Below are 26713 nucleotides of genomic sequence, written 5' to 3' on the forward strand. Positions count from 1 at the left end.
GGTCCCATGCCCTGGTAGGGGAAAACCGCCATGAGGGTTTCCCTACCAAGGAGGTCGGCTGGTCCCTGAGGTTGTGCTGATTCTCTTTGAGTGGCCTTAGTGCCCTGAAGGCTTTTCCATTGTAAGTACAGTGTGAAAGTACATGCACCCTTCCTACACAGGTTGGTAAGGGGCACTTGCCAGTATGCACACTTGCACAGTGGTGGTTACATGTATATACTGAGCCTGGCACAGCTTGCCACATTGGTGGTTTCATGTATACTCTGAGCCTTGCCCAGCTTGCCAGTATGTACACACTTACACATTGGAGTTTTCGTATGTATATTGAGCATGGTGCTGCTTGCTAGTATGTACACATTTGCACATTGGCGTTTTCATTGGTATACTGAGCCTGCCTTAATTTGCCTATATGTGCACACTTGCACATTGGTAGTGTCTTATCTGTATTGTGCCAGTCATTGCAGGCCTGTATGGGCACACTTGCACCTTAGTGGTGTTCTTAAAACTTGTGTCCAGCCTGCCCCTGCATGCTTGTGCATGCACCCAGGCACATGTACCCACAGAGTGAAGAGTACCCATGTGTATTTTCACTACCATTGAGAGCTGTTCTGCCCATAGGTTAATATGCAGAAAAGTTTATAATTATTCCTAGCAGCAATAGTGGATTGCACTGGAGCAGCCTCATACTGTTTACAATCATTGGATTCACAATGACAAACCCTTTCCTATGGTATAGGTGGTTTTGTCACTAATACCTTGGAAATGTCACTTTTAGAAAGTGGGCATTCCTATGTTCTAAAACTCCTTTTGGGTGCCTATTTAATTTAACTTCATGCCACTGGATGTGGGAAGAACACATATATGCATTCCCCAGCAATAGCTATAAAACGTGGGCAACTGGAACGACAGACCTCTGCCATTTGAGGGCCTGCTGGACAGATTGGAAGGAGAGGATTTGACACTTGGCCTCTCGGACCAGATCATAGCCCCCCTAAAGATTAAGATCTGCATTCCACAGCCCGATTCCTCAGACAGGACTTGAATTTAGGGGAGACATCTGTGGTTCAACGGGAACCCCTTTGAACCACCCCCAATTTCAAAGGCCAACTTTAGTATAACTAGGGGTATCACACTTCAGAAACGCAGAGATACACTTGTCGGAACATGGAACGGAGACCCTGAGCTGCATGGTGCACACTGCCAGAGGAATCTGTTGTGCACACGAGAATTAATCCCTCGGAAGGGATTGTGTACCCTTCCTGCATCATGACTGGCCTAGGCACACTGCTTGCTGCAATATGGCACTTTGAAGTGTGCTCTCCAAGGGCTTGTTGGCTTGACCCCTGTTCTTTGTGAAGGTCTCAGGGACATCAAAGACCTCCTCCGAGGGACCTACACCTTCTACCTGTGTCATCTGGAGAGCAGTGCCCTCCTTCACATCTACGTCATTTCTGGACTCCACCTAGTAGCAGTGGGGTGAGCGTATAATTAAGTATTGCACCTGGAGACCGGATTTGCCTGGGTCAGAGCCTTCAAAGTACTGCCTGCATTCAAGGAGTGTGGCCCTTCATTGTGGGGTCACAACACTCATAAGCGTTGGTTGGTTGTGAGTGGATTCGCCAGTTGTGGGACCTCCCGTGGCCCGTGTTTGTCGAGTGTGCCGCATTTCTTTTGTGCAACACCCGACTGCATGCTGATTGTGTGTGGTGTTCTTGTCACTGGTTGCAACCCTCAAAGGTGGGGGCGACCCGGAGCAGTGCTGCATTCTACCTCGTGCAGTATCGTTGAACTTGCGTCTGTGTGTGTGTGTGACTGGATTTGTCTGGTGTGGCTCAAGGCATCATGCACCACATGCTGTGCCTCATTCCAGGGAGGCACTGCATTAACTCTGTGTACAAGTGGAATTGTCCGGTGCAACTCAAGTCATCACGCAGCAGACTTTGTGTCGCATTCCAGGGAGGCCCTGTATTGGTCCGTTTGCCTGTGTGCTCGGAAACATCTGGTGCCACTCAACTCATCGCTCACCTGACGTTGTATTTCTTTTCAGGGAGATGCAGATTGGTAAACTTTTTGAGTGCAACAGGGACGCCTGGGGTGACCTAAGTCGTCACGCCCCAGATGTGGTGCCTCATTTCCTGGGATCTGCAGAATTGGTAGCTAATTGTGAATTGGAGTGTCAGGCTTGGCTGCACACCACTGTGAGCAGCGCTTGTCCCATGGCAACCCTCCCCCTGTGCTTTGCAAACGGGGGCCTGTGCCAGAAGGCCGGTATGGCAACCCCTGAGTGAACTTTGCCCTGGGATTCTGGCTAAGTGTAACCACTGGCCGCGTCCGGCCAAGTCTCTGCGGAAAGGTTGATTCACCTCTATCTCTTGGGAATTGGTTGGAGGGTAGGGGAAGGTTCGGGTCTAAGAGGGGTCTTCAAACTCATTTACACCTTACCTGCTGGATGTCAGAGCACCGCATTAGGGTGCTGGAAGTGAGTGCCAGCAAATGCGTGTATGCTAGTTTGACTGATATCCGCGGCAGAGCATTGCGGTGCAGAGTGAGTGTGCTGGAGTGATTGTCTGGGCTTGACTACACCGGGCAGCAGGGGTGCCATTAAAGTTGTTTACTATTTTGGTTGACATCGAAGTTTACTGGTGCTTCATAGGCTGCAGAGATAATTTAAAAGTGCTGCAATTCTCTGTATGTAAACATTGCTACTATCGCTGGGAACTGAGATGCATCCTAAAACTGTATGCTATCGGATTAGAGTGATTCTTGGGGTGGGTCTCGTGCTGCTATCATGGTTACACCGCATGTGGGTGCTGGGAGGAAAAGTATTAATTTTCTCGTGTTTACATACTGCAGATGTATTAATGATGTTCATGTTGTGTTAATGTGTGTGTTGAATACAAACTTTATTTACATACACCTTGTGTGAAGTCTCTTTTGTGATGTTCAGTGTAGTTATTGTGTGGAAGTGATGTGCCAATGCTTTACACATTGCCCCTGTGATGTGATAAGTCTGACTGCTCTGTGCCAAGTTACCCAAGGGTGAGCGCATGTTAAACAGTGAGGGTAATCACCCCCCCCCCCACCCCCCCCCCCAACAGGAGTGGTAGATTCTGCCTGGATAGGTCCTCGCCTCAGCAAACCAGAATGTGCCAAGTCCAACAATGGGTCTTTACCCTTCACGATTATATGATGTTACTTTCTGTACCAATATCAGTGGGTAAAAGGGCATGGCACACCGCCTCCATGTAGATTTTCATTTAGAAAAGCCATCTATTCTCCTTATCCTCTTATAAATATATCAGTCTCTGCTTTTCCTCTTGTGATTTATGTTTTGTTTTCCCCTCCTGTGTTTCTGTTGCAACAGATAAAAAAAATGTGTCAGCGACAATAAAGGGGTGTGACGTTGGCACCTATGACAACCAGGAGTTTACAACTGACTCAAATGACACCTCGTATGACCGCCTGAAAGTTCACGCCTGCTCTGAAGACCTCTGTAACACACTGGTGACTGAAGACTTCCTGCACAAGCCTCAAGCCAACCAGACTGGTAATTCTCTTTGTAGTAAAGAAACTCCTACATATTCTATTTGAAAAGATAAATAGGAGATACATTTCACAACAGGATCCTGGTAGGCTGGAAAATGAATAGGATAAGATTATAATAACTGGTCTCTTTTATGAAAAAGCCATTGACTGTGACTGTTAATAGGAATTATGTCAGTGAAGTAAAAAAGAATTAACAAGGCAACACATGGCATTTCAGCATGGGAGATCTAGCAATTGGCTTAGTGTACTTCTAGATTGCTACAAGAGTTCCCATATGTTCTCCTTTAAAAAATGTATTTATCAGAAACTAAAATGTCACTTGAGGAAAGGTTGTCAGTAGTTTAACCTGAATATATTTTAAAGTGTTTTTTACCAATTATATGTGAAACATAGAACACGGCTAGGCTTAAGGCAAGAGCATACTTTTAATCAAGCCATATTTATTAAAGAAATAAACATAAACTGCAATTCATTCTAAAATGATCTACTTTATCAAAACGCAGATTGTGATAGTGTTGTTGAAGTAGGGTGTTTTGGATGACTGATACAACTAAGCATTATTGTTTTATTTTGTTTAACTACTATGTCTGCACACTAAACTCAAATATGAGTCGGTGCAAAGTGAATGAAGTGTACACTGTGTTATGATAAACACAATATTGGGGCTGCTGCTTCAGTTGTAGCTATACCTTTAAGCAATACCAAGAAAGTGGGCCAGGTCTACTCCAGCATCACTCGTAGTATTGGTTTTAAGTATCTAGGGCCAGATTTACTAACCACTTGTTTAGTCTTCATGTCACGCAAGTAGATGCAAGGCAACGCAAGTGCTTAAGTGATGCCTACAAAGCCCCGCAAATCAATTTGCGTAGCCTTGCATCACTTTTCACCCATAAAGTAGTGAAAAGCAGAGCCTGACACTGCCTTGCATTACCCTGTGGCAGGAAGTGTGAAGTATGGGCGCTCTTGTGCATTCAATCATGTATTTTAATACAGACCAGATTTACTACTGTCAGTCAACCTGAATTTGAAAGTGTGAACGTACCTGACCTGGCAGCGACAAAGTGAAATATCTATACCTCTTCTCATTACTTCCTCTTTGCATGTGTATTTCATTCTGCAGCACACATACAAAGTGAATAGGCCTCTAAGGATACTGTTTGTGCAGGAATGTATCCCTTCCTGCACAAAACTAGAAAACTAGACTGACCAAAACACAATCATCATTGCAGCATGATGCAAGGGTGCCTGTAGTGGCGCCTGGCTGCAGCAAGTGTGACAGCGCAAATAGAGAGCAGATGTGCGACATAACTCAGTAAATATAGTGCATTTCTGTGTTGCATGAGTTTAGTAAACCTGGACCGTAGCTCTTAGTGTGGAGTGTGGCCTATATGATCAATGCAGAAATAAGTTTCAGGTGAGGTTGTGTCACACACACAGAATTATGGTAAATGAGGGCCCTCAGGTAACTATAACTTGCGCCCCCGCCATGCACAGCTTTTTTATGAATATTTTTAGAACAAATGTTACAGTGATATTATCAATGATGTAATAAAAGATGTAATGAGTGCTGTACTATCTGGGGTAATTAGCAGTGCATGGCGAGGGCGCGAGTTATAGTTACCTTAGGGGAAGAGTTATAGTTAATTGAAATAACTCTAACTATAACAGGTGACATTCTATGGTTTTGTACGTTTAAAATGTGAGCCTAACTATAGCATCCCTATTACCTTTGTTTTTTTCATTGAATTTCTACTTTTTTTTTCTTCCAGAAAATAATTTTAATTACTATATGTTAATCCAACTATCGCCGTGCACGACCTTTGGTCGTGCGCAGTGGGGCAAGCCAGGCACATGCAGCCAACCGACTATAACCACCCAATCCTGCACCACTTACAGTGAGAAATGTTCTGACAAATAGAAAAAAAAATTGTTTGACAAGTAAAAAAGAATGAGCTTGCCTTTTTGTATGTACGTTAAATTTTTTAAGTTGAAAAGAATTTAAAGCTGAGAAATGACAACTGACACACCTAAACTGGGACTCTTAACATTCTGTGTGAGTCTGAGTCCTTAACTGCTAGGCCACAGATGACTCCTTAGTGCACAGTGTCCAGAAAGCTCTGACATTCGTGCCAAAGATGGTGATGGAGAAAAAGTTGTAAATGTTCCATCACATAGAAAGTTTAACATTCAAAACAGGAGTAAATAAACAAAAACATGAGATGCCAGGATTTGAACCTTCAACCTGCTGAGTGACCCTCCAAGGCCCATTTTTGTACTTTTTTAGCGCTGCATTTGGGGAATTTTTTTACGCAAAAGCGGCACAAACTTACAAAATACAATTGTATTTTGTATGTTTGCGCTGCTTTTGCGTCCTAAAGCAGCGCAAATGCAGCGCTACAAAAGTATAAATATGGGCCCAAGAGCTTTACAAGTAGGCCAGAGGTGACTCTGTGCCGCTGTGCATCAAAACGTAACTGTAACATTTCAACCAAACATCTTGCTAGTGCAGAGGTTCCCAATCTGTGCGCCACGGCACCCTGGTGCACCTCCAAAACTACCCAGGGGCGCCACGACGTAATGCCTCAATATTCAAAGTGCAATTTCTTTCATTTTTCAAGCTGGCTTTCAAAAATATGTTTTGCTAAGATGAAACTCCCTCTAGTATCACTAGATGGCAGTGCGACATGCAAAATAGCACAGGAATTGCTCCTATCTGTCAGATCAGTTAACACAAACTATGAGCAATGCAGAGATATAAACACAAGCACATTTTGGACTTAAGTATGTATGGTGTCACTTTTAAGGAAATTGTGATATTGTTTTAATAATATATTTTATTTTATCCTGAAGGGCACTGTTTTTAGTCTTGTTAGTGTTAGTTGGTGGGAAGAATTTTTAACATCTTTTGTAGTGTATGAATAAGTTCTTATAACTATAATAGTATGCAACATGTTTAATGCATAACTGTGTTTTTACTTTTTTGATATGGTGTTATGTGGACCTTCTTCGGAGTTTTGTACCATAATAAGAACTGAATTGACACGAACTGTGACACACGACTATAGTGAGAAGGAATCAGAGACTGCAGACAAATACAGAGGTCTGAGACAGGAGAGTGCAATGACTTCATCAGACGCTAGAAGAGACAGAAGCAGAGTAAAGATAATGGTGGCTGCTGGAACGTTTAGTAAAGTACTTTAGTAAAGTACTTGAAAATGAAATATAGTAGAGCTGATTAGTGGAGCTGCATTCTTATATATCAAAAGTGGCTTTAAGGAACAAAACATAGTTTTAAAGAAAATCCATATGCAGACCGCAGTGCTGAAGAGCATTGTTTCCATCTTAACCAATGAAAGTTTTTTTTTTATTAAACAACTGTTATATTTTTTTTATTTTGCTACATCTATGATTATAATACCTTCATAGTTCATACCAAGTATTTTTGAGGGAATAAAATGGAAGAACATGACCCTGCCCCCCACTCAGCTCCCACTTGCTGAAACCAGAGTTATGTTTTCTTTTGCTTGGTGGGAGCTGTCAGCTCCTGCCAAGCAAAAGCAAATAGCTACCTCCTGAGGGCGGGCACATCGGAAGGTAGCAGGAGCTGGCCCTGGGCAGTGGCAGCCCCAGGGCCATGTATGCCTCCATGAGGGAGACCACGCGGACCCCTTTCTTCATTCAATTTTGCCCCAGGGAGGTGGTGATCCCCTGGGCTGGGGGTCTGCGATGGACCCCTTCCTTTTTAGCTATTTGAGCCCCAGGGAGGTGGTGGTCCCCAGAGTGCGGGGGCTGCACAGACCCCCCCTATACATTATATTGATTGCCAGGGGGAGGTGGTGGTCCCTGGGGGGGGGGCATCACCCCCTCACACATTATATTAATTAACCTGGGAGATGGCAGTACTCGTTGCTGTGGGGGCCCCCCTGCATACATAATAGCTGATTGCCCCAGGAAAGGGGCGGTCACCGGGGTGCGGTAGTACTATCCCCTGAATACAGTACAATTACAGAGCGCCAATGGCTCCAGCTTCGGATCAGATGAGGTCTTGTGGAGCCAATCAAAAATCCAGACCGGTGCCAGTCATGCAACCAACCATTTCCAGTGCCGGTGCTGATGCTGATGCCGCTGGTGTCCACTAGCGCCGCAAGCCCCATTCTCATCCCAGACAACTCGGATTTGGAACAGCATCGATCAACACCGCTACTGATGCTGACAGGGCCCATTGGTCCTAGGTTGTAGCCTAAGTATTGATCTGAGCAGCCAGGCATTGGGGAAGAATAGCAGGGGTCACTGGACCCTTTGGAATACCAATTGGCCACACATAGTAAATTGGATCGGTATGAGGAATGAGGGGATGCCAGTAGACTGGACACATCTTGAGATACTGGTTTGCTTTCTCCCCTTACCATGGCTTCAAAGGAGGGAGCATCATATGCAAAGGTGGTGAAGAGGGCAGCAAAGGTCCTCAACCCCAAACTGCCTTCTGTGGCGGTCACAACTAACCTCTTGACAGAAGTGCTTCTGCCTGGGGCTTCCTCCTCAGAACCTCTGCTCCTCTTCAATGAGGCACTGACTGATGTTTTGCTGCGATTGTGGTCAAAACCCAGCATAGCGGTTCCTGTGAACAGGACAATTGCCTGCCCCATCGCCCACTCCAGAGGGCCCTAGTTTCCTCACTCAACACCTCACTACTAAGAGCTTGGTAGCCCAAGCCTCAAGTTCCCAAGGTGCATTCCCTGCCGCTCCCCCGGACATGGAATACAAGAGGCTGGGCACCTTTAGAAAGAAAATGTTTTCTTCCACTATCCCTGCATTGCGGTCGGTGCACACTGCATGCCTTTTGGGTCGTCACCCACACACCTTGTGGGACACAGTTGTGCAAGTGCTGCCACAGGTCCTGGAGGAGGCCTGGACCATCCTCTCTCAAGCAGTCAAAGACAAGAGAAATACAACAAAATTCACCATCAGGTGTGGCTCGGACACAACCGACTCACTGGGCAGAGCTGTTTCGTTGATGGTAGCTCTTAGACTCCATCCCTGGTTGAGTACATCTGGCTTTTTGGGGGATGTCCAGGCCAACCTCATGGACATGCCCTTCATGGGACTTGTCTCTTTGTAGAGAAGGCAAACTCGGTGCTGGAGCATTGTAAGGACTTGGGAGCTACGGCCAAGTCCTTGGGCCTCTCAGTGGCCCCACATCCTAGTGTGCCTTTCAACCCTTTTGTGGCTAAGGAAGGGGCATGCCACCGCTCTAACCCTATGTGAGCCACTGCCCTGCGTAAGATTCCCAACCTTTGTGCGGACAAGTCAGCGGTGCAATCCAACCCCATGGGTCATGTAAGCAGAGGTCTTCCATCACCATCCGCCGGCAGCTGCAGCCTCTAAGCCCTCTTAGTCTCCTTATAAGGGATCAAGTCACTTATGAGGGCCAGTCCCAAGTCATTCTTCTGGCTCTGGACTGTGCATTGAGAGTCTGGTATCCTGAGCTTCTGAGAATGAGCATTGATCCTCCAATCAGACTGCAGCAGCAGTGGATGGTTCTCCACCCAAACCTGTCAACTCTCAGCCTTCTTGCATGGAGATTGAGTTTGCAGCACTTGACAGCCTTTGACCTTCCTCCTGAAGTCTGTAATATTATTCTGGCAGCCAGGCGTCCCTCCACCAAAACAGTGTACGCCTGCCGATGGCAACAATGTGTAGTGTATTGTACAGAAAAGTCTATCAACCCTCTTCTGCCTCTCTTTCTGATATTCTTCTCTTCATTCTTACCCTTGCTCAGCAGGGCTCTGCTCTGGGTACTCATAAGGGTTATCTTTCTGCGCTGTCTGCCTTCATCCGGCAGCCTGACCAACTTTCTCTCTTCAAGTCCCCTATTGTGAAGATATTCCTTAAAGGACTTGTACATATGTTTCCATTTCACCCTTCATTATGCCTCAGTGGGACCTCAATTTGGTTCTCACCTTCCTAATGTGTGCTCATGGGAGCCTCTGCACAATTGTCCCCTCAGACGGATTACCCTCAGGACGGCCTTTCTAGTGGCAATAACACCTGCCCGGAGGATGAGTGAGCTGAAGGCTTTGTCATCCAAGTCTCCCTATTTGATGGTGTTTCCAGACAAAGTGGTACTTTGCACTAGAGCCTCTTTCCTTCCTAAGGTGGTGAGCCCATTTCATTTCAGATAATCTGTCACCCTGCCCACCTTTTACACATCCCTCTAAAGAAGAGGAGTGACTCCACGGTCTGGACCCAAAAAGAGCGTTGTTGTTCTACCTTGAGTGCATAAAAGAGTTCCGGATAAACAACCACCCCTTCGTGGGGTATGTTGGACAAAGAAAGGTCAGGCAGTATGGAAGTGAACCATTTCACATTGGGTTTTTCTCTATATTAGGATCTGCTGTGCTGAGGCTAAAAAGCAGCCTCCTGATGGCCCATTCCACCAGAGGAAAAACTGCTACCACTGCGTTAGCATGTGGAGTCCCACTCCTAGACATCTGCCAGGCAGCAACTTGGGCATCCCTTCACATGTTTGCCAAACACTTCTGCCTGGACAGTCAGGTCTGCAGGGGTGGACATTTTGACAGTTCGGTCCTGCAGGACTTTGTACTCAAGCAAATTTTTCCCCAACTGACTGCTGGATGATACTGCTTGGGTATCTATTCAGAGGTAAAGAATCTGCAGCTAGAAATCTCAATCAGAAGAACAAGTTACTTACCTTTGGAGACACATTATCTTGTGGAGACTATGTGGCATATTTACAATCTTTTGATGCAGGGCAGCGCCACATGCCTTCTTGCAATGCTGCCCTGCGTCAAAAGGAAAGGGCAAGAATGTGCTGTATCTACAAGATACGGCGCATTACTGCCCTTTTCCCCTGTGCTGGTGCACAGTGGGCTGCCGTGCACTAATCCAGACACTTGCACCATTGTGCAAGGGTGTCTGCGTTGCAAGGATGATTGTTTTTGTGCATGAAGGGGCACCTTCCTGCACAGAAACATTCACAAGAGGCGTTTCCTCTTTCTATGTTTGCTGCAGAATGGGGAGGCGTAGGCTTTTGACACATCCACAGGTTTAAAAATCCTTGTAAATATGGGAATGCATCAAAATCCATGGGTGTTGTATGGAAACACCCATGCAACACCCATGAGATGCCTCTTTGATGCAGAGTAAGGCAACGCAGCGACTTGCTTGTGGCTTTGTGTGGCCGTGTAGATATGGACCTGCAGCTTGCGCTGTCAGTGCGTCGAAAAAAGTGACACACTGGCAGCATAAGCGGCTTGTGAGTATGGACCTATACCTAGCTGCATATTCCTTACTGACCCACCCATGCCTCCCCCCAGACAGATTTCTAGGGTTAGGGATAATCCATTTCAGGGCCCTAGTTTGGACACACAAATGTCAGTGCACTTCATGGCTCTGCAATCCTGGTGTGGAAAGTCGTGAAAAATTATTGACGTCCATGTGCCAGGGTGGCACCTATATAGGTGACCGTAATGTCACTTCTGGTGCCAACGACGGAGACCACAATGCCCGGAATAGAACAAAGCCACCTGATGGTGTGCCGGGTACAACATCTTGCTAGAGGATGTAACCCAAAGAAAATGTTTTTAATTGACCCATGTTCAATGTTCACATTTTGGACCTGACTTTCTAAACATTTCTCAACAATCCCTCAGTCGAAACATAAAAGTGTCCTTCAGAGATTATAGGCTTTGGTTGATAAGGAATGAGTTGTTAGAAAAGTATATTAGAACACGTAGTGAGAAAAAATTGTCAGTCACAAATTTGAACCAATGTTTTTGAGCTTAGTTGTCTATATGGACCACATTTTCTATCAATCAATCAATCAAGGATTTATAGAGCGCACTAATCACCCATTAGGGTCTCAAGGCGCGGGGGAGCTACTGGTCGTAGAGCCATGTCTTGAGGCGTTTCCTGAATGTTAAGAGGTCTTGGGTCTGGCAAAGGTGGAGCGGTAGGGAGTTCCAGGTCTTGGCGGCTAGGTGAGAGAAGGATCTTCCTCCGGCGGTGATGCAGGGGATGGAGGCTAGGGCGAAGCTGGTGGAGCAAAGATTGCGGGTAGGGGTGTGGTAGGTGAGTCTGTCGTTGAGGTAGGCTGGGCCTGTGTCGTGGAGGGCCTTGTGTGCATGGATGAGGAGTTTGTATGTGATCCTCCTTGATACTGGTAGCCAGTGAAGGTCTCTGAGGTGGGGGGAAATGTGGTCTCGGCGTGGGATTTCCAGAATGAGGCGGGCGGATGCATTCTGGATTCTTTGCAGCTTTGTTAGGAGTTTGGTTGTTATTCCTGCATATAGGGTGTTTCCGTAGTCCAATCTGCTGCTGACCAGGGCGTGGGTGACAGTTTTCCCGGGGGAGCGGGGGCAGCAGGAGTCAGGAGCGGGAAGAGCTCCGAGGAGGAGAGAGGGGGTCGGGCCTCGGGGAAGCAGCTGCGCGAACCTTCCGGGAGAGGAGAAGCCAAGAAGCCCAAAACAAGCCCAGACAAGCCCAAACAAGCCCAAAACAATGGCACCACTTACCGGAGCAGTGGTGAGGAGGAAGCGACCTGCCTGCAAGGATGCAGGGTCAGAGGTCGCTCTAAGATATGATGTGTATGTGGTTTGATTGCACTGTGTAGGATGTATAATGAAGGCGATGTAATTACATCAGCATATGTGTAAAAGCATCAAACTGGTCCAGAAATTAAACAGATGTTACTTAAAGGTGACCTAGCTGTTCCTGTCCTGTGACCTGATTTGCAAAGATTTATTTCTGAGTAGCTGTCATATATTCATGGATTTCCAGCAGTAAGGCACATCTATCTATAGAAAGCAGCTTTTTTACCCTTTGTAACAGTAACTTGGATGTAAAGCCCTGTATCAATGAGTATCAATGAGAATATAAATCTTGGTGCTGCAATCCTATTAAAGCCAGTGAAACAGAATTCACTATATTGACATCTAACATTGAGGCCATCAGTTCGCCCCTCTATTTTCTTCATAGTTAGTGTCTTGTGTGTTTGGGTCCCACTGATATAAATATGCTGTATTGGCTTTGGATGATAACCAACATGTATCCTTTTCTTTTCTTTCAGGCAATAGCTCTTTGGTCCCCAGCAATCAAGAATGTTACTCCTGCATCGGTATCTCAGAGGACCAGTGCTCCGCTCAGAATGCTGCAGTCGTGAGATGCCCGGATCATTCTCCAATCTGCTATCAAGGGAGTGGCACCGTAGCTCTAGGTAAACCACATAATGTAATATAGCTAGAAAGCGACAAAAGGCCAGATATACAGACATTAGGTATATTGATTTCCTAGCTGCAATTCTCTCCGGATCGCAGTTAGGAAAATGGTATTCCTAATGTATGAAACTCATTGAGTTTCATTTAGGGATTACTTGTGGGGAGCAAATCGACCTACCTAATGAATATTAATGAGTTATGTTGCAATTAGCGACCCATTAGGAATCACAGTCATCACAGGGATTGTGGTCTCCTGAGGTCAGCATAAAAGGGAGAAAAACAAAACGTTCTATATTAGGAGTGTAATTTATGAGCTGCAAGTCAGAAAAGGTTTACTCTGACAAAAGCAGTAGCCTACTGAGCAATCCACATAAAATACGGTTCAGTGATTTGCGTGGTACACACCCTTTGTAGCAGGCATATTACCCCTCTATGCTACTTTATGATGAGTCAAAATTGGCACTAGACGAAGCTTCAATCTATCTTCAGCAGGAACATTAATCACCAGAATTATCTTGACATTTTTATTGTTGTCTGAAAATTACTGGACAAACAAGAAACTCTGCAGTAAGAACTTTTAAAACCCATAAGTTATTTCCAAACACAGTGCCCACCCTAAAGCCAGTGCCAAGTGTGGTTGCACCAGTCGCATTACCTTAAAGCCAGCCCTGGTGCCCCTTCAGTATCATTGCTGACTATGCCAACCTAACTGGTGAATTAAAGGTCAGGGGTCATTAGAGAGCAGATGGCAACTGACTGACTGGGTGAAAATCTTCATGTGGATATTGTAGGATGCTAGCTCTTTATATAGTGGACCAAAACGAGGTACACTGTGCAAAGAGTCTAAGCAATCCCCAGAGGTATCACAGAGGCACAAATGACACCCCAAAAGCTCTTTTTTAAAGTAATGTGGTCGAGCAATTAAGCATATTAGAGGGTAGTCCTAAGCATGTATGGCACACACTATTACAGTAAAGTGAGAAACGCACTCAATAAAGAAATCCAACACCAATTTATAAAAATAACACATACTTTTATATAAATTTTGATACCAAGATCACTGTAATTAGGTGAGTACTTTTCGAGTTATGAATTTTTACAGTTTTCAACAGTTGACAGTGCAATTTTTGGAGCGGTGATGTTATCCTATGGGGTAAAACATATACTGCATACTGATACTTAGCAACGACTTAGAGGACCATTAATCTGGAATTAAGGTGAGCATGGTACAAGGTCCAAAGCAGTACCAACAGGTCACTTCAGGTGGCACTGGGAAATCTGTGAGCTCCTGCCTTAGAATGCAGATCATCCTGTGAGGAGGAGTGGGTAACACCCCACCCCTGATAGGCGGTGCTTTTTATTTTTACTTCCAGAGAGCAAATGCTCTCAATGTGTGGGGTTAGGTTCACGTCTGCTGGTGGAAGACTGGCCAGAACTGGTCAGTAGGCACACCAGCACTTGGGAGGTTTTCGGGGGCACCTCTAGGGTACCCTCTGTGTGCACGTATTGGTAAATCCCTCACTAGGATCAGTGTGGGCTTATCAATACAAGATGTTTCCCATGCAGCTTGCAATGGCAGTGTGCATAAGTTTGGTGCTGGGTCCCTTAGAGTGACAAGTTGTGCTGCAGCTCTTAGGGGCCCTCTTCAGTACCCATGCCCTAGATACCAAGGGTACCAATTACTAGGGACTTACAAAGATGCTGAAGGGCCTGGTCACTTGGGCATCAAGTGACTAGGTGGCTTTTTTGGGGGAAGGAACACTGGTGCTGGGGACTTGCTTAGCAGGAACCCAGAGCACTTCAGTCAAAGTTGCATCTAAAACCCAAAAGTGTGTGTCTGGGGTGGGGGGGGGGTTACTACAACCAGAACCCAGCTCCCTACAGATATAGAGGCAAATAGTGTTGGTTCGAAGAAGGAAGAAGGAATTTTGATGTGTAGTGGGTAGAATAAAAGGGTGTGCTAGCTGAGTTTAAATCATTAGATAGAGAGAAAGGCAAGGTCAAGGGGGTGAGTGGGTAGAAAAGGTGCTATGTCAATGTCATGAAGAAGCCTCTTGCTGTGTGATCTTAACTGAAAAGGATACAGAGGGGCCTCGGGAGTGTTAGGACCTTATCAATGACTGAGCAGGCCTTCTGGACGAATTCACTGACCGGACTGGGAAGATTGTATATACGTACCACAAAAAGAGTGTTTGTGCAAAAATCCATATGCTGAATTTTTGGGTTTCTTTTCTAGGCACTCTTCCACCCACATTCAGGACTCCAAGTGATCTATAGAAATCACACACATCTCCTAGAAAAGTGCACCCTCTTGAAGGTGAATTGTAGTGACACGTGGAAAACCCTTAGGACTAGATTCAAAATCGTGTCTGGATCATCTAAAAATTACAGCCTTTGTTTTAGAAATTGTTTAGGAACAGGACCCAGTCTAGAGGTGCAAGAGAATCGGCAGCTTCATGTGAGCAATTCAATTTGCACATTGGATTTCAAAGGCTCTTTTGGCGTCTTCAGATTGCCCAAGTATGAAGGATCTCCAATCCAGTGAAACACGAGTGGCATACATCTGTAGGGCTCCCAACATTTTTTTTCCATTGGTACAGATATCTGTGCGTTCACTGGATTTGCTGTGTTTCTAAAAGGCAAACTGGGCAGATAGGGGTTTTAAAGGACATCAACTAGGGCTTATTCTCTCCTGGGCCACAGCGCAGGCAAGCCAGAGCTTGCAACAAAAGAAGGCATTTGAAACCTTTATAGATCAATCTGTTCCCAGGAACTATCTACCTTTTTAATCACTGGCTGTATGTTTTCCTTTGACCCAGTATACGGCTCTTCTGCTGTTTGGCTATGTTTGCACCAACAAACAACACATACGTGTATGCATTTATACAAAATGGTCACTGAAAACAGTTCTGTATCAGAATATTGTACATGGCAACATTGTTATGACATAAATATTGTGCCATAAATATAGTCTCATTGTGTAGATATGTTATTATTAGCTCCAGTAGGGTGATATTTTCTTACTCAATACATAGGGCATTGTATTTATCCCAGATTACATTTCAGAGAGCAGTATTCTGATAATGCACCCTGAAAACCAATGCCAAGAATGCCAATCCAAACTGAAGGCACAGGATGATATTTTCAAAACTTTGCCCAATGCTGTGTCTCCAAGCATCCCATCAAACTGATTTATAATATTTATAAACCTTTCATTAATGTTGTCTTCAGCACAACTTTGAAACCCTCTTTCCATTGACCTCAGACTGAGTGCCTCATTTGTAAGTTGGTGCATGGCCCATCGTTCCCCCAAGGGGATGGAGTAAATTACTCTGTTCCCCTGGCAGAGGGACTGCCCAACACTTTTTTAAATGACGAACAAGCATTGGCGGGAACTGCTGTCATGGCAGTTCCTGTCAGTGCATTTCACTGTTTGGCACAGGGCTACTTTAGCATGATGCAGACCTGCACCAAACAGTTTTATTTCTTCATTTTCAAAGAGAAAATCCTGAAGCGGGATTTTCTTTTTAAAATTAAAAACGATAATGCGTTCCTCGCCATGGGAGACATCTGCTATGGCAAGCAGGGCATTATTAGCATTTCAGTGTTCTTCTGGTGATGATGGACAGTAAACAAATGACTATGGGGGTCATTCTGACCCCGGCCGGCGGCGGAAGCCGCCGGCCTGGCTGGAACCGCCAGAATACCGCTGCGCGGTCAAAAGACCGCCGCGGGTATTCTGGGTTTCCCGCTGGGCTGGCGGGTGACCGCCAGAAGACCGCCCGCCAGCCCAGCGGGAAACACCCTTCCATGAGGATGCCGGCTCCGAATGGAGCCGGCGGAGTGGAAGGGGTGCGACGGGTGCAGTTGCACCCGTCGCGATTTTCAGTGTCTGCATGGCAGACACTGAAAATCTTGGTGAGGCCCTGTTACGGGGGCCCCTGCACTGCCCATGCCATTGGCATGGGCACTGCAGGGGCCCCCTGGGGCCCCACAACACCCCATACCGCCATCCTGTGCCTGGTGGCCAAAACCGCCAGGAACAGGATGGCGGTATGGGGGTCGGAATCCCCATGGCAGCGCAGCAAGCTGCGCCGCCATGGAGGATTCCCCAGGGCAGCGGAAAACCGGCGGTACACCACCGGTTTTCCGTTTCTGACTGCGGCTGTACCGCCGCAGTCAGAATGCCCAAGGGAGCACCTCCAGCCTGTTGGCGGTGCTCCCGCGGTCGTTGGCCCTGGCGGATTTTACCGCCAAGGTCAGAATGACCCCCAATATGTCCGCCCATCTTGGTTGCGTGGGCAGCCATATAGCTATTTCTCTGACAGCCCTTACTCTGTAGGACTGTCGGAGAGGTTTGGCTATGGTTGGAATGGATTAATCACTACTGTAGCCAAACCTATGGCCTGCCCTTATCTAAATTAGGCAGGCAGACCATTATATTGTTGGTAAGGATTCTCCATTGCCATTGCAGCAGAGTATCCTTACCACCAACATATAAATCCCCCTATGTTCATATTTCACCCTCTTCAAGAAGGATCTAAAGACACGTCTTCTCACTGATCTTGGTCATCCAAGTGATATTTTCTATATATTTCTATATATATTCTATATATTTCTCATCACTCACTCTAACTAAAATTATAACATAACATGCATCTCTGATGAATACTTATAACCGTAGATTCATAAACTTGTAAATATCCCCAGGAGCCAGACTGGATTTAGAAACACGAAAAGTTGTTGTCCTGCATGCCACTACTTGGCGCCTTGCATCTCTGCACTGATTTACTTCTACTCAGGAAGTGAAAAACATTGGATCATGTAAGCACCCATCATTTGTGCTTACATCAGTTGCCTTCTCTCTGCACCTTCAGACGTAGATCTGGAGCTGTGCTCCTTTTCTTCACCCCTTGAAGAGTTTTTTACTCAATTATTTTTTCTCTTAAATTCTTCCAGTGTGCAAGGGAATATGTCACCCTCTAAAGCTGCAAGGTTTATACCTTGTAGGCATTGTCACAAACATATGTCAGTGACAGACTCCCACGAGGTGTGCCTCTGCTGTTTGGGCTCTGCGACAACTGTGCCCAGATGAATCTGAAAACCATCTGAGAAAGTAAAGAGAAGCTTTATATGGCAAGAAACCTCAATAACTTCTTTCAGATCCAGTTCCCTGTGGAAGTAGAGAGTGCAGACCATCTCCCGAAGTTGTTCTTGTGGCTCATCACTGTTGGTGTCTTTGGGTAAGTCCACAAAGAAGCAAAAGAAGTCCACCTCTCCCCTCTCTCGTTCTCCAAAAGGCCACAAGAGCATTAGAATGACTCTTTCCTGTTCCACAGAGGAGCTGATTACAATCTTGGTCCTGATGCACCCCAAATGTCCTGGTCTATCTGTGATGTTGCAGCAGATGGAAGCCTTTAGAGGACTATGCTGAACAGGCTTGTTATGCTTCCAGTTACCTCTGGAGCGCCTTTAGGCTCAAGTATCCGCAGGGGCTTCCAGTTGGGTTACAGTCTTGGCACCATCTGTGCCCCTCGAACCAGGTTTGGGTTCCCCACTGGTACCAGTGTTGACTTTGGGCCCAGTACCAAAATCTTAGTCGATCCCTTGGATGTTGACGCTGCCATCAATGTCATTGGTGGAGGTTCTACAACCTATTGTGGTATCTGAGTCTGAGACAAATTTGTCTTGACCTCAACTGAGGCTTCACCCCAATCCTGATGATGGGCAGCCAATACTCAGTCCTTCTGACTCAGACTCTATACCATTACTATGCAGCCATGCACAGATGCTCCACCAAAATTTTGGCTTGAACTCCGACCAGACTCAGACTTATGGATATGACATTGGGGGTGATGTGGATAGGTTTGCCCCATCCTGTATTGAGGACAACTAGTATGTTAGCCTGCAAGATGCCAGTGGATTGAATACCTTAACGGATACTGGACTGATTTCCCATTCTGGACCAGCAACTGAGGAAAGTACATCCGTTGCCACAGACTTGAGGACTGTTATAGTTGTTAAAATCCTTGACTTTCATCTTCCCACTGTAGAGGTTAAAAAACAATGTCCTCACTGAGGTCCTTCAGCCTGAACAGGCACCAACCAAACCTTTTCGGTCCTTCAATGAGGGCCTCGCTGACCTTCATGAGCACTCTTGCGCACTTGGGCTAAACCATGTTCTAGCCCTTCGGTCAATATCCAAGTCATACATCCCCATAGACCAGCCCTATGCAACCCTAATATTTTTACACTCGTCATCCAACCCCCTGAGAATTTGGTAGGGCAATCATCCACCAGCAAGGTTAATTATTAAAGCCTTTTGAACATTTAAATATATGGAAAGATTTGGTATGAGGATGTTTCAGCCCTGCTGTCGGTCAATTTGAGCTGCCTGTTGGGTCGCTACATTCATTCACTCTGGTGCATGGTTGGCGAGATCTTACTGTGGTTCCAGAAGACGTACCAGCTTCTTTGGCGCAAACTATTCAGGATGTCCAAGATGTGGCTCATTTTGTAATCCAGTCATGGCTAGACACCACTGATTGTGTAGGAGAGGCTATTGGGACAAGTGTGGTGCTTCAACGCCATGCCCAAATGAGATCCACAGGCTTCTTGGGAGATGTCCAGTCACCTCTAGATGATGGTGAACTTCCTGACATTGTTCATGTTCTCAATCAACCTGACAAAGTCACACCTGACTCCTTCACAGAGGCTTTCCTTCATCTGAGTTCTATGAAGCAGTTTTTTTTATATAGTTGACCAAAACGAGTTACACTGTGTAAAGAGTCCAAGAAATCCCCAGAGGTATCACAGAGGCACAAGTGACGTCCCAAGTTCTCTGTTTTTGGGTAGTGGGGTCGAGCAGTTAGGCATATCAGTGGGTATGGCTAAGCATGTATTGCACACACATAGACAGTAAGTGAGACACACACCCAATAAAGAAATACAATACCAATTTATAAAAATAATACATACATCTATATAAATTTCAATACCAAGATTATTGGAAGCGGGTGAGCGCTTTTCGAGTTATTAATTTTTACACTTTTCAAAAGTTGACACTGCAATTTTTGGAGCGGTAATGTTATCCTATAGGTGAAAAACATATACTGCATACTGATACTTAGGAATGACCGACAGGACCAATCTTCTGGAGTTAAGGTAAGTATGGGGCAAGGTCCAAAGCAGCACCAACAGGTCACTTCAGAAGACACTGGAGCGTCCGGGTGCAGAGGTGCTTTTCAGCATCAGGTGCCCAATGGTATCCTATGGGGGGAAAACAGACACTGCATAAGGACACTCAGCAACGCCTTACAGGACTGTTCTTCTGGACATGAGGTGAGTATGGGGCAAACTCCAAGGCCACACCAACAGTGCACCTGGGGGGGCTCTGGGGCATCTGGGTGCAGAAGTGTGTTATGGAGTTGGGTGTTCTATTCACTTCAATGGGAAACTGTCCGGTCACAAAGTTGCTGCAAGCTGGGACTGGAAAGTCCGTCCGGGGAAACACACAGGGGGGTTTGACCCTTGAGGTCCTCGGGAATGTGGGGACACCGTTGGTCCACTCCTCAGGTTTGGGGCTCGGGTGCAGTGGTGTCTTTTGGTGTTGGGTTCAGTGCTGGAGTTACTCGCAGGTGGAGGGGGTCTGCAGAAACAGGCTGCAGATGCCATCGGGAAGTCCACAGTGGACATGCACAGGGTGGGCTTCATCTCTGCAGGTCCGGGGAGCCACATTGGCACCATTGGCCCACTTCAGTTCGGGCTAGGCAGCTCGGGTGCAGTGGTGCTGTTCGGCATCAGGATTTTGGCAGCTCCGGTCCTCACAGTTCCTTCTTGGGTACCTGCAGATGCAGGGAAGCAGCTCCTCTGCTCCAAGGGACTTCTTGGTGATCTGCGTAATACTGGCTACTCTTCTCTGTATCTTGGAAGCTGCAGCGGCAGGACAGGTCAGTTGCTTTTCAACGTTTGGGTGCAGCAGGCAGGCAGGGTTGGCGCCAAGTCAGTCATCCTCTTCGGTCCTCAGGTTCAGCAGGTTTTTTGTACACTCTTTTTGTGTCCAGCGAAGTTCTGAGGGTCTGGTATCAGGGGGCCCCCTCAATACTCAATTTAGGGGGCTTTAAGGGGAGCAAAGGGTAGTAGCCAATAGGCTGCCTACTCTGGGCATCACTACACCCCCTAGATGACCACATCCTGTTGGAAGGGGTCATCACCCTGTCCAGAATCCTAAATTCCGACACATGCAAGATGGCAGAATTTCTAAAGTTGTGTCCACTTCAGGCTGACCACCCTAGGGTTGTCTCCATCTTAGAAGTGCAACACACCTCCTGCTTAAGTAATTTTGCTATTTGTACAGGTGCCAGATGGGCCCTGTGGCAGGGGGGGTTGGCATGGTCCTATGAGGAGAGCCAGATCTACATACCAAAGGTGGTGGGCTTCTTTGAAGCTCCTGCCTTGGAATGCAGGCCATCCTGTGGGAACGACCGTGTAACACCCCAGCCAAGACAGCCTGTTGTTTCTGACTTCCAGAGAGCAAAGACTGTCACCCTGTGGGGTTAGATTAAAATCTATTGGTGGCATATTTGCCACAACTGGTCAGTGGGCACACTGGCAGTTGTTAAGTTTTCGGGGGCACCTCTAGGGTGCCCTCTGGGTGGATGTATTGATAAATCCATCACTGGAATCAGTGTGGGCTTATCAATACGAGATGTTTGGGGGGCCGTGGCTAGCCGGCCATAATGGCAGATTCATAATTCCCCAGCTCCACTCTTGCCTGACATAATTCCCGAGAATACCACCTAAGCTGGGTGCCATCCGACCTTGGCAAGAGCGGCGGTGGTGTGGGGGACGTTCACAGTGCCTGCTGAAGCCTAGGCATCTCTCCAGCAATGCCGCCGGACCGCCATTGCCCAAGACCGCACTTGAAGGCTGTGGAAGCTGAGTCTAGGCTATCCTGCCTCTGGAGTCCCACGGAGACTGCAGGAGCTGCCAGCGTTTGGAGGCCGCGGACGACTGCTGGACTTGGGTGCACTGAAGGTGAGAGGGGAGTCATGCTGCTGATCGGGCATTGAGAGGGGTCTCGAGCAGCGACTCCGCAGCCCACCAGAAGAGTGTGGGCCTGGCTGGGAGGTAAAGTTACGGGGCCAGGCTTGGTGAGGATGGGAGCTCCTCCCCAGTTGCTGCCTTGCAGCAAGATCCCCCACCCCGTGCCTCCATCTGCGCCCAGGCTGCGGCTGATATTGTGGGGGGAGGGCCCATGGGACTCTACGCTGGATGGGCCCACAGCAATCTCCATAGGAGAGGGAGCTGGGCGATAACTGGCTGCGCCCCTACCTGCGTCCTCTGATTCCGCTCTGCCCCGATCACCTGCCCCAATACAGCTGTTGGTCCCTCCATGTTGAGGAGTTGGTGGCAAGGAAAGTCCTGATCCTGAAGGAGGATAGCATAAACCTGGGCAGTGTGGAGTACAACAACCGGCCCACACCTCTGGGTATAAATCTACTCAACACCACTGTCACGCGCGGACTGGAGGAGCTCCCCAGCAGCATTCTGCAGCCCAATGCATAGCTTACACCTCTGAACTGGACCCAAGCAGGGGGCATCTCTGAAGAACATGCATGATTTCAGTTGGTTGGGGTCAACGTTGGTGGGATCATACCACCCCTAGCTAAATGGTCCTTTACTTAAATTAGCCAGCACCAAATACCACACCCAGGAGAAATTCAGATGCACCAATAAACAAGCATGCTAGGATTGATTCCAGGGGGACAGTCAGCGCCTAAGGGGTCAGCTGGCGCATGAAGATGTCTAATATATCACTTGCCGGACGATAGCTAACTTTGGTGGCAAGAGGCTATCGTAATTGTCGCGGCCAGAACCTGGCACAACTGCACTGACCGGACCATTCCCCAAGGGACTGGAGCAACCTTGCATAGGAGCTGAAGCTGGGAACCTCACAATGATGATGACCACCATAGGTAAAACAAAAGCTAAAACCCACAGACTATGCCTTATGACCTTGGACTCACAACTCGACACCGCAGACCAAGAAACGCTGACAGACCCACAACCGGCCTTGTTGCAGGATACTTTAGGCAAGATACTGGGGGCCGTTGAGGACTGGAAGACAATGCTCCAGCACTAAATATGTGTCATTTGAACTGAGCCTGTTACAGGCAGACCACCAGAAACTGTCTGGCAAAGTACAAGATGCTGAGAATGTGCTGGACGACCTGAACCCATCACACCAAGCCATGAATACACAACTTGCACAGTTAACAGATCGAGTACAGCAGCTGGAACGCAGAGCGAAAGACATGGAGGGCCGTAGCAGGTGTAACATTGTTCACATATTTGGCCTCCCTGAAGGTAAGGAGGGGCAAGACATGGTGGCCTACCTAGAACCGTGGTTGAGGAAGGTGATAGCACTGGCCCAGCTCACATTGTTCTTTGCACTCAAATGGGCCCACCCAGTGGCAGCCAGACTGCCAGCTCTGGGCCGCCCACCTCGACCTATGGTGGCGAAACTGCTGCACGATAAGGCCAGGGATGTACTTCTGCAGCAGGCGAGGGAAGCAGGCCCATTCAGAGTTGGCAATGGACAGGTGACTCTGTTCCCAGATTTCATGGCTGAGGTACAGTCCAGATGAGCCTCCTTCTTGGAGGTGAAACAAGTGTTCAGGCAAAATAGGCATCCGGTACTCCCTCATATTTCCGGCTAAGCTGAAGGTGCTCGTAGATGGCCTAGCCCAGTTTTACCAGAGCCCTGACGAAGCCTAGGCCTGGCTAGAAACGTACAGATCTGGGACAGACAAACCAAGCCTCACAAAAGGGAGGGACCCTCTGAGCCGCAAGAAACATCATGGGTCACACAGCCATCCTTGCCCACAATGTGTGTCAAAACCCACCCTGGCGCAAACCGAAATGGACAAGAGGGGAGCTTTGCAGGCAGTGGCAACTCTGTTAGACATCAGAATTTCAGACAAGGACAGTGACAGCAACTCTGAACACCTTGAACCCTCACCTGACTCAGACTCCCTCCACTCTGAGGGAGACGGGGCCCTGGTGGTGACACCTCATACAGCAGATGACATAATCTAACCGATGACTCCATTATCATCAGTTTACAACTGGTCCAGTAGAAGAACCTTCCATTTACTACTCGGCCCATAGTGAACACTGATCCCCCCTCTTGCTGCACTCTACAGTGGAAGGTGAGAATGCTGAATGATTTACTTTGTTATGTTTAACTCAAATGGTTTGAGCAACTGGCAGTTTTAGGTCTGCCATAGGGATAGGTAGTTGGGAAGTTTTGTTTGTTTTTCTTAAACCTGTGGTCCCTTGCATCATCTGAAGTGCGGTTGCAGATGGGAGGGATGACTGAGCGGGGACGGGGGTGAGAGGCCCCGTGTTGGTGCCTTATTGCACACTGCATACAATAATCAGTATGCTGCATGATTACAAAATGATGACATTAAATATCCGGGGACTAGACTTAGGGGGTCATTCTGATTTTGGCGGGCGGCGGAGGCTGCCCGCCAAAGTCCCGCCGGCAGAATACCGCTGCGCGGTCAAAAGACCGCCGCGGTAATTCTGAGTTTCCCGCTGGGCTGGCGGGCGACCGCCAGAAGGCCGCCCGCCAGCCCAGCGGGAAACCCCCTTCCATGAGGATGCCGGCTCCGAATGGAGCCGGCGGAGTGAAAGGGGTGCGACGGGTGCAGTTGCACAATTTGGGAACTCTTGGAACTTACCTGCCAAGCAGACACTGAAAATCTTGGTGGGGCCCTGTTAGGGGGACCCTGCAGTGCCCATGCCATTGGCATGGGCACTGCAGCGGCCCCCAGGGGCCCCACGACACCCGTTACCGCCAACCAGGTTCTGGCGGTCAAAACCGCCAGAACAAGGCTGGCGTTAAGGGGGTCGGAATCCCCATGGCGGTGCTGCTTGCAGTGCCGCCATGGAGGATTCCCTTGGGCAGTGGGAAACCGGCGGTACACCGCCGGTTTCCTGTATCTGACCGCAGCTGTACCGCCGCAGTCAGAATGCCATGGGAGCACCGCCAGCCTGTTGGCGGTGCTCCCGCGGTCGTTGGCCCTGGCGGTCCATGACCGCCAGGGTCAGAATGACCCCCTTAGTGACCAAGCGACACAAGATCTTGAGACAAGAGAAGAGGGAACCATATAGGCATGCTCCAAGAAACACACCTTTACCACGCAAGAGGCTGAACGACTCAGGCAAAGATGGTGGGATCAAATATACGCTACCACGTATTCAACATTTGCATGGGGTGCCCTGATATGGGAGAGGGTGGGGGTCCCCTTTGAAACTGTCATAACAGACATAGCCAAAGAAGGCTGCTATGTACTCGTAGAGGGCCGGCTTCATGGCAAACACATAGCCCTGGGTAATGTCTACACACCAAATCAGGACCAAATTCCTTCCTATATACCATATCGGCCCGACTGGCTCCACTGACTGAGGTGCCATACCTATTAGGAGGGAAATTTAACTGTGTGCTGGACATCACCTTACACCACCCCACCCCGGCTACCGGGGCATCGGCTCACAGAAAGACTGCTGAGTTGGCTGCTTGGAATGACCACTGGAATAGAGAGGACCCTTAGTAGTTCCAACACACTACAGACAGAGACTATTCTTACTTCTCTGGACTACAGCAATTACACACTAGGATTGACTGGTTTGTATGCACTAAGTCGCTCAGCTCCTGTATTTTGCACACAGACTACAAAAGGGCACCACACCAGTTTTAGAACAATAGCCAATATTTATCTGTGTAAAACAAGACCAAATATTATAAAAATCCAATGTACAGTAATACAAAATATGAATTCTGCAAGATTTACTCAAAAATACAGTTCCTTGAAGTCGATAGCTCCACCTGAGGCTATTACGGCGTTGTGATCCACAAAACCAACAGTTCAGGCCGGCTGCAGTGTTGCGGGCCAGCTACGGTGTCAGGAAGACCCACAAACAGTACTTTTGGAATTGCAGGGCTTTGTGATCCTTGCGGTTCCGGAGTCGGTGCAGGAGTCATCGGGCCCTTGAAGTCACACGTGTGAAGATCGAACTCCGGGCTGATGAATTTAGGAGCACTGGCGTGGATGCGGTGCAAAGAGGGACAATGCGATGTGCGGTGCTCACAGGTCACGGTGCAGCCAGCAGCTTTGTGACGGTGTCCAGCGGCGTCGGGGAGACCAGGGCTGTCACCAGGTCACGTTGCAGGAAGAGGCATCGTTGCTGAAGTGCTGTCGTCTATTGGCCCAAGCCAGCGGTGCGGGACAGGACGGTGCTTTGTGACCCTCACGAGCAGTGTCCACAAGCCACGGTGCAGGCGGGATGCCTGGTGACGACACTGGAGTCAATGATGCTGGTGTCGGTGGACCGGGGCTGCGGTACGGGACAGGACATTGCTTTGTGTACCTCACGGGTGGTGTCCACAGGCCACGGTGCAGGCAGCGGCGCTGGTGTCCGCAAGAGCGGCGTCGTCTGGGATGCCCAGGCTGCGGTGTGATAAGGCGATGCTGGAGTGTGGGGCCCACAGGTCATGGTGCGAGCAGCGGCTCGGTTAAGTAGTCCAAGGACAGCATCAGTAAGACCAGGGTCACGGTGTGAAGCGGGGCAATGCGACTTCGTGCATTGTTGGCATGTCACGGTGCAGGCCAGCGGCTTCATTGGCGGCGGCGCGGTGGTTTCAACTTTTGAACAGCTCAAAACACACAGTTCCCAGTGCTGCAGGTCGAGGGAACTGAAGTCTTTGGTGTCCCTGAGACTTCCAACAGGAGGCAAGGTCTACTCCAAGCCTTTGGAGAACTTTCTCAAGCAGGACACACACCAAAGTTCACTCTTTGCACTATTTTGAGGCAGAAGCAGCAACTGCAGGCCAGTCAAGCAAAGCAATACGGCAAAGGCAC

General features: G+C 47.9%; 1 protein-coding gene across 1 annotated transcript in view; it reads left to right on the forward strand.

The window, feature by feature from the left end:
- Positions 1 to 26713, forward strand: part of LOC138246589 (ly6/PLAUR domain-containing protein 3-like) — a 71613-nt gene that overhangs the window by 34652 nt on the left and 10248 nt on the right. Inside the window, exons 3-4 of the mRNA XM_069201283.1 lie at positions 3365 to 3547; positions 12635 to 12781. Coding sequence (XP_069057384.1) covers positions 3365 to 3547; positions 12635 to 12781 — 330 coding nt within the window. The remainder of the gene's footprint in view (positions 1 to 3364; positions 3548 to 12634; positions 12782 to 26713) is intronic.

The sequence above is a fragment of the Pleurodeles waltl genome, chromosome 7 (genome assembly GCF_031143425.1).
Source record: "Pleurodeles waltl isolate 20211129_DDA chromosome 7, aPleWal1.hap1.20221129, whole genome shotgun sequence".
In the NCBI taxonomy this organism is placed as follows: Eukaryota; Metazoa; Chordata; class Amphibia; order Caudata; family Salamandridae; genus Pleurodeles; species Pleurodeles waltl.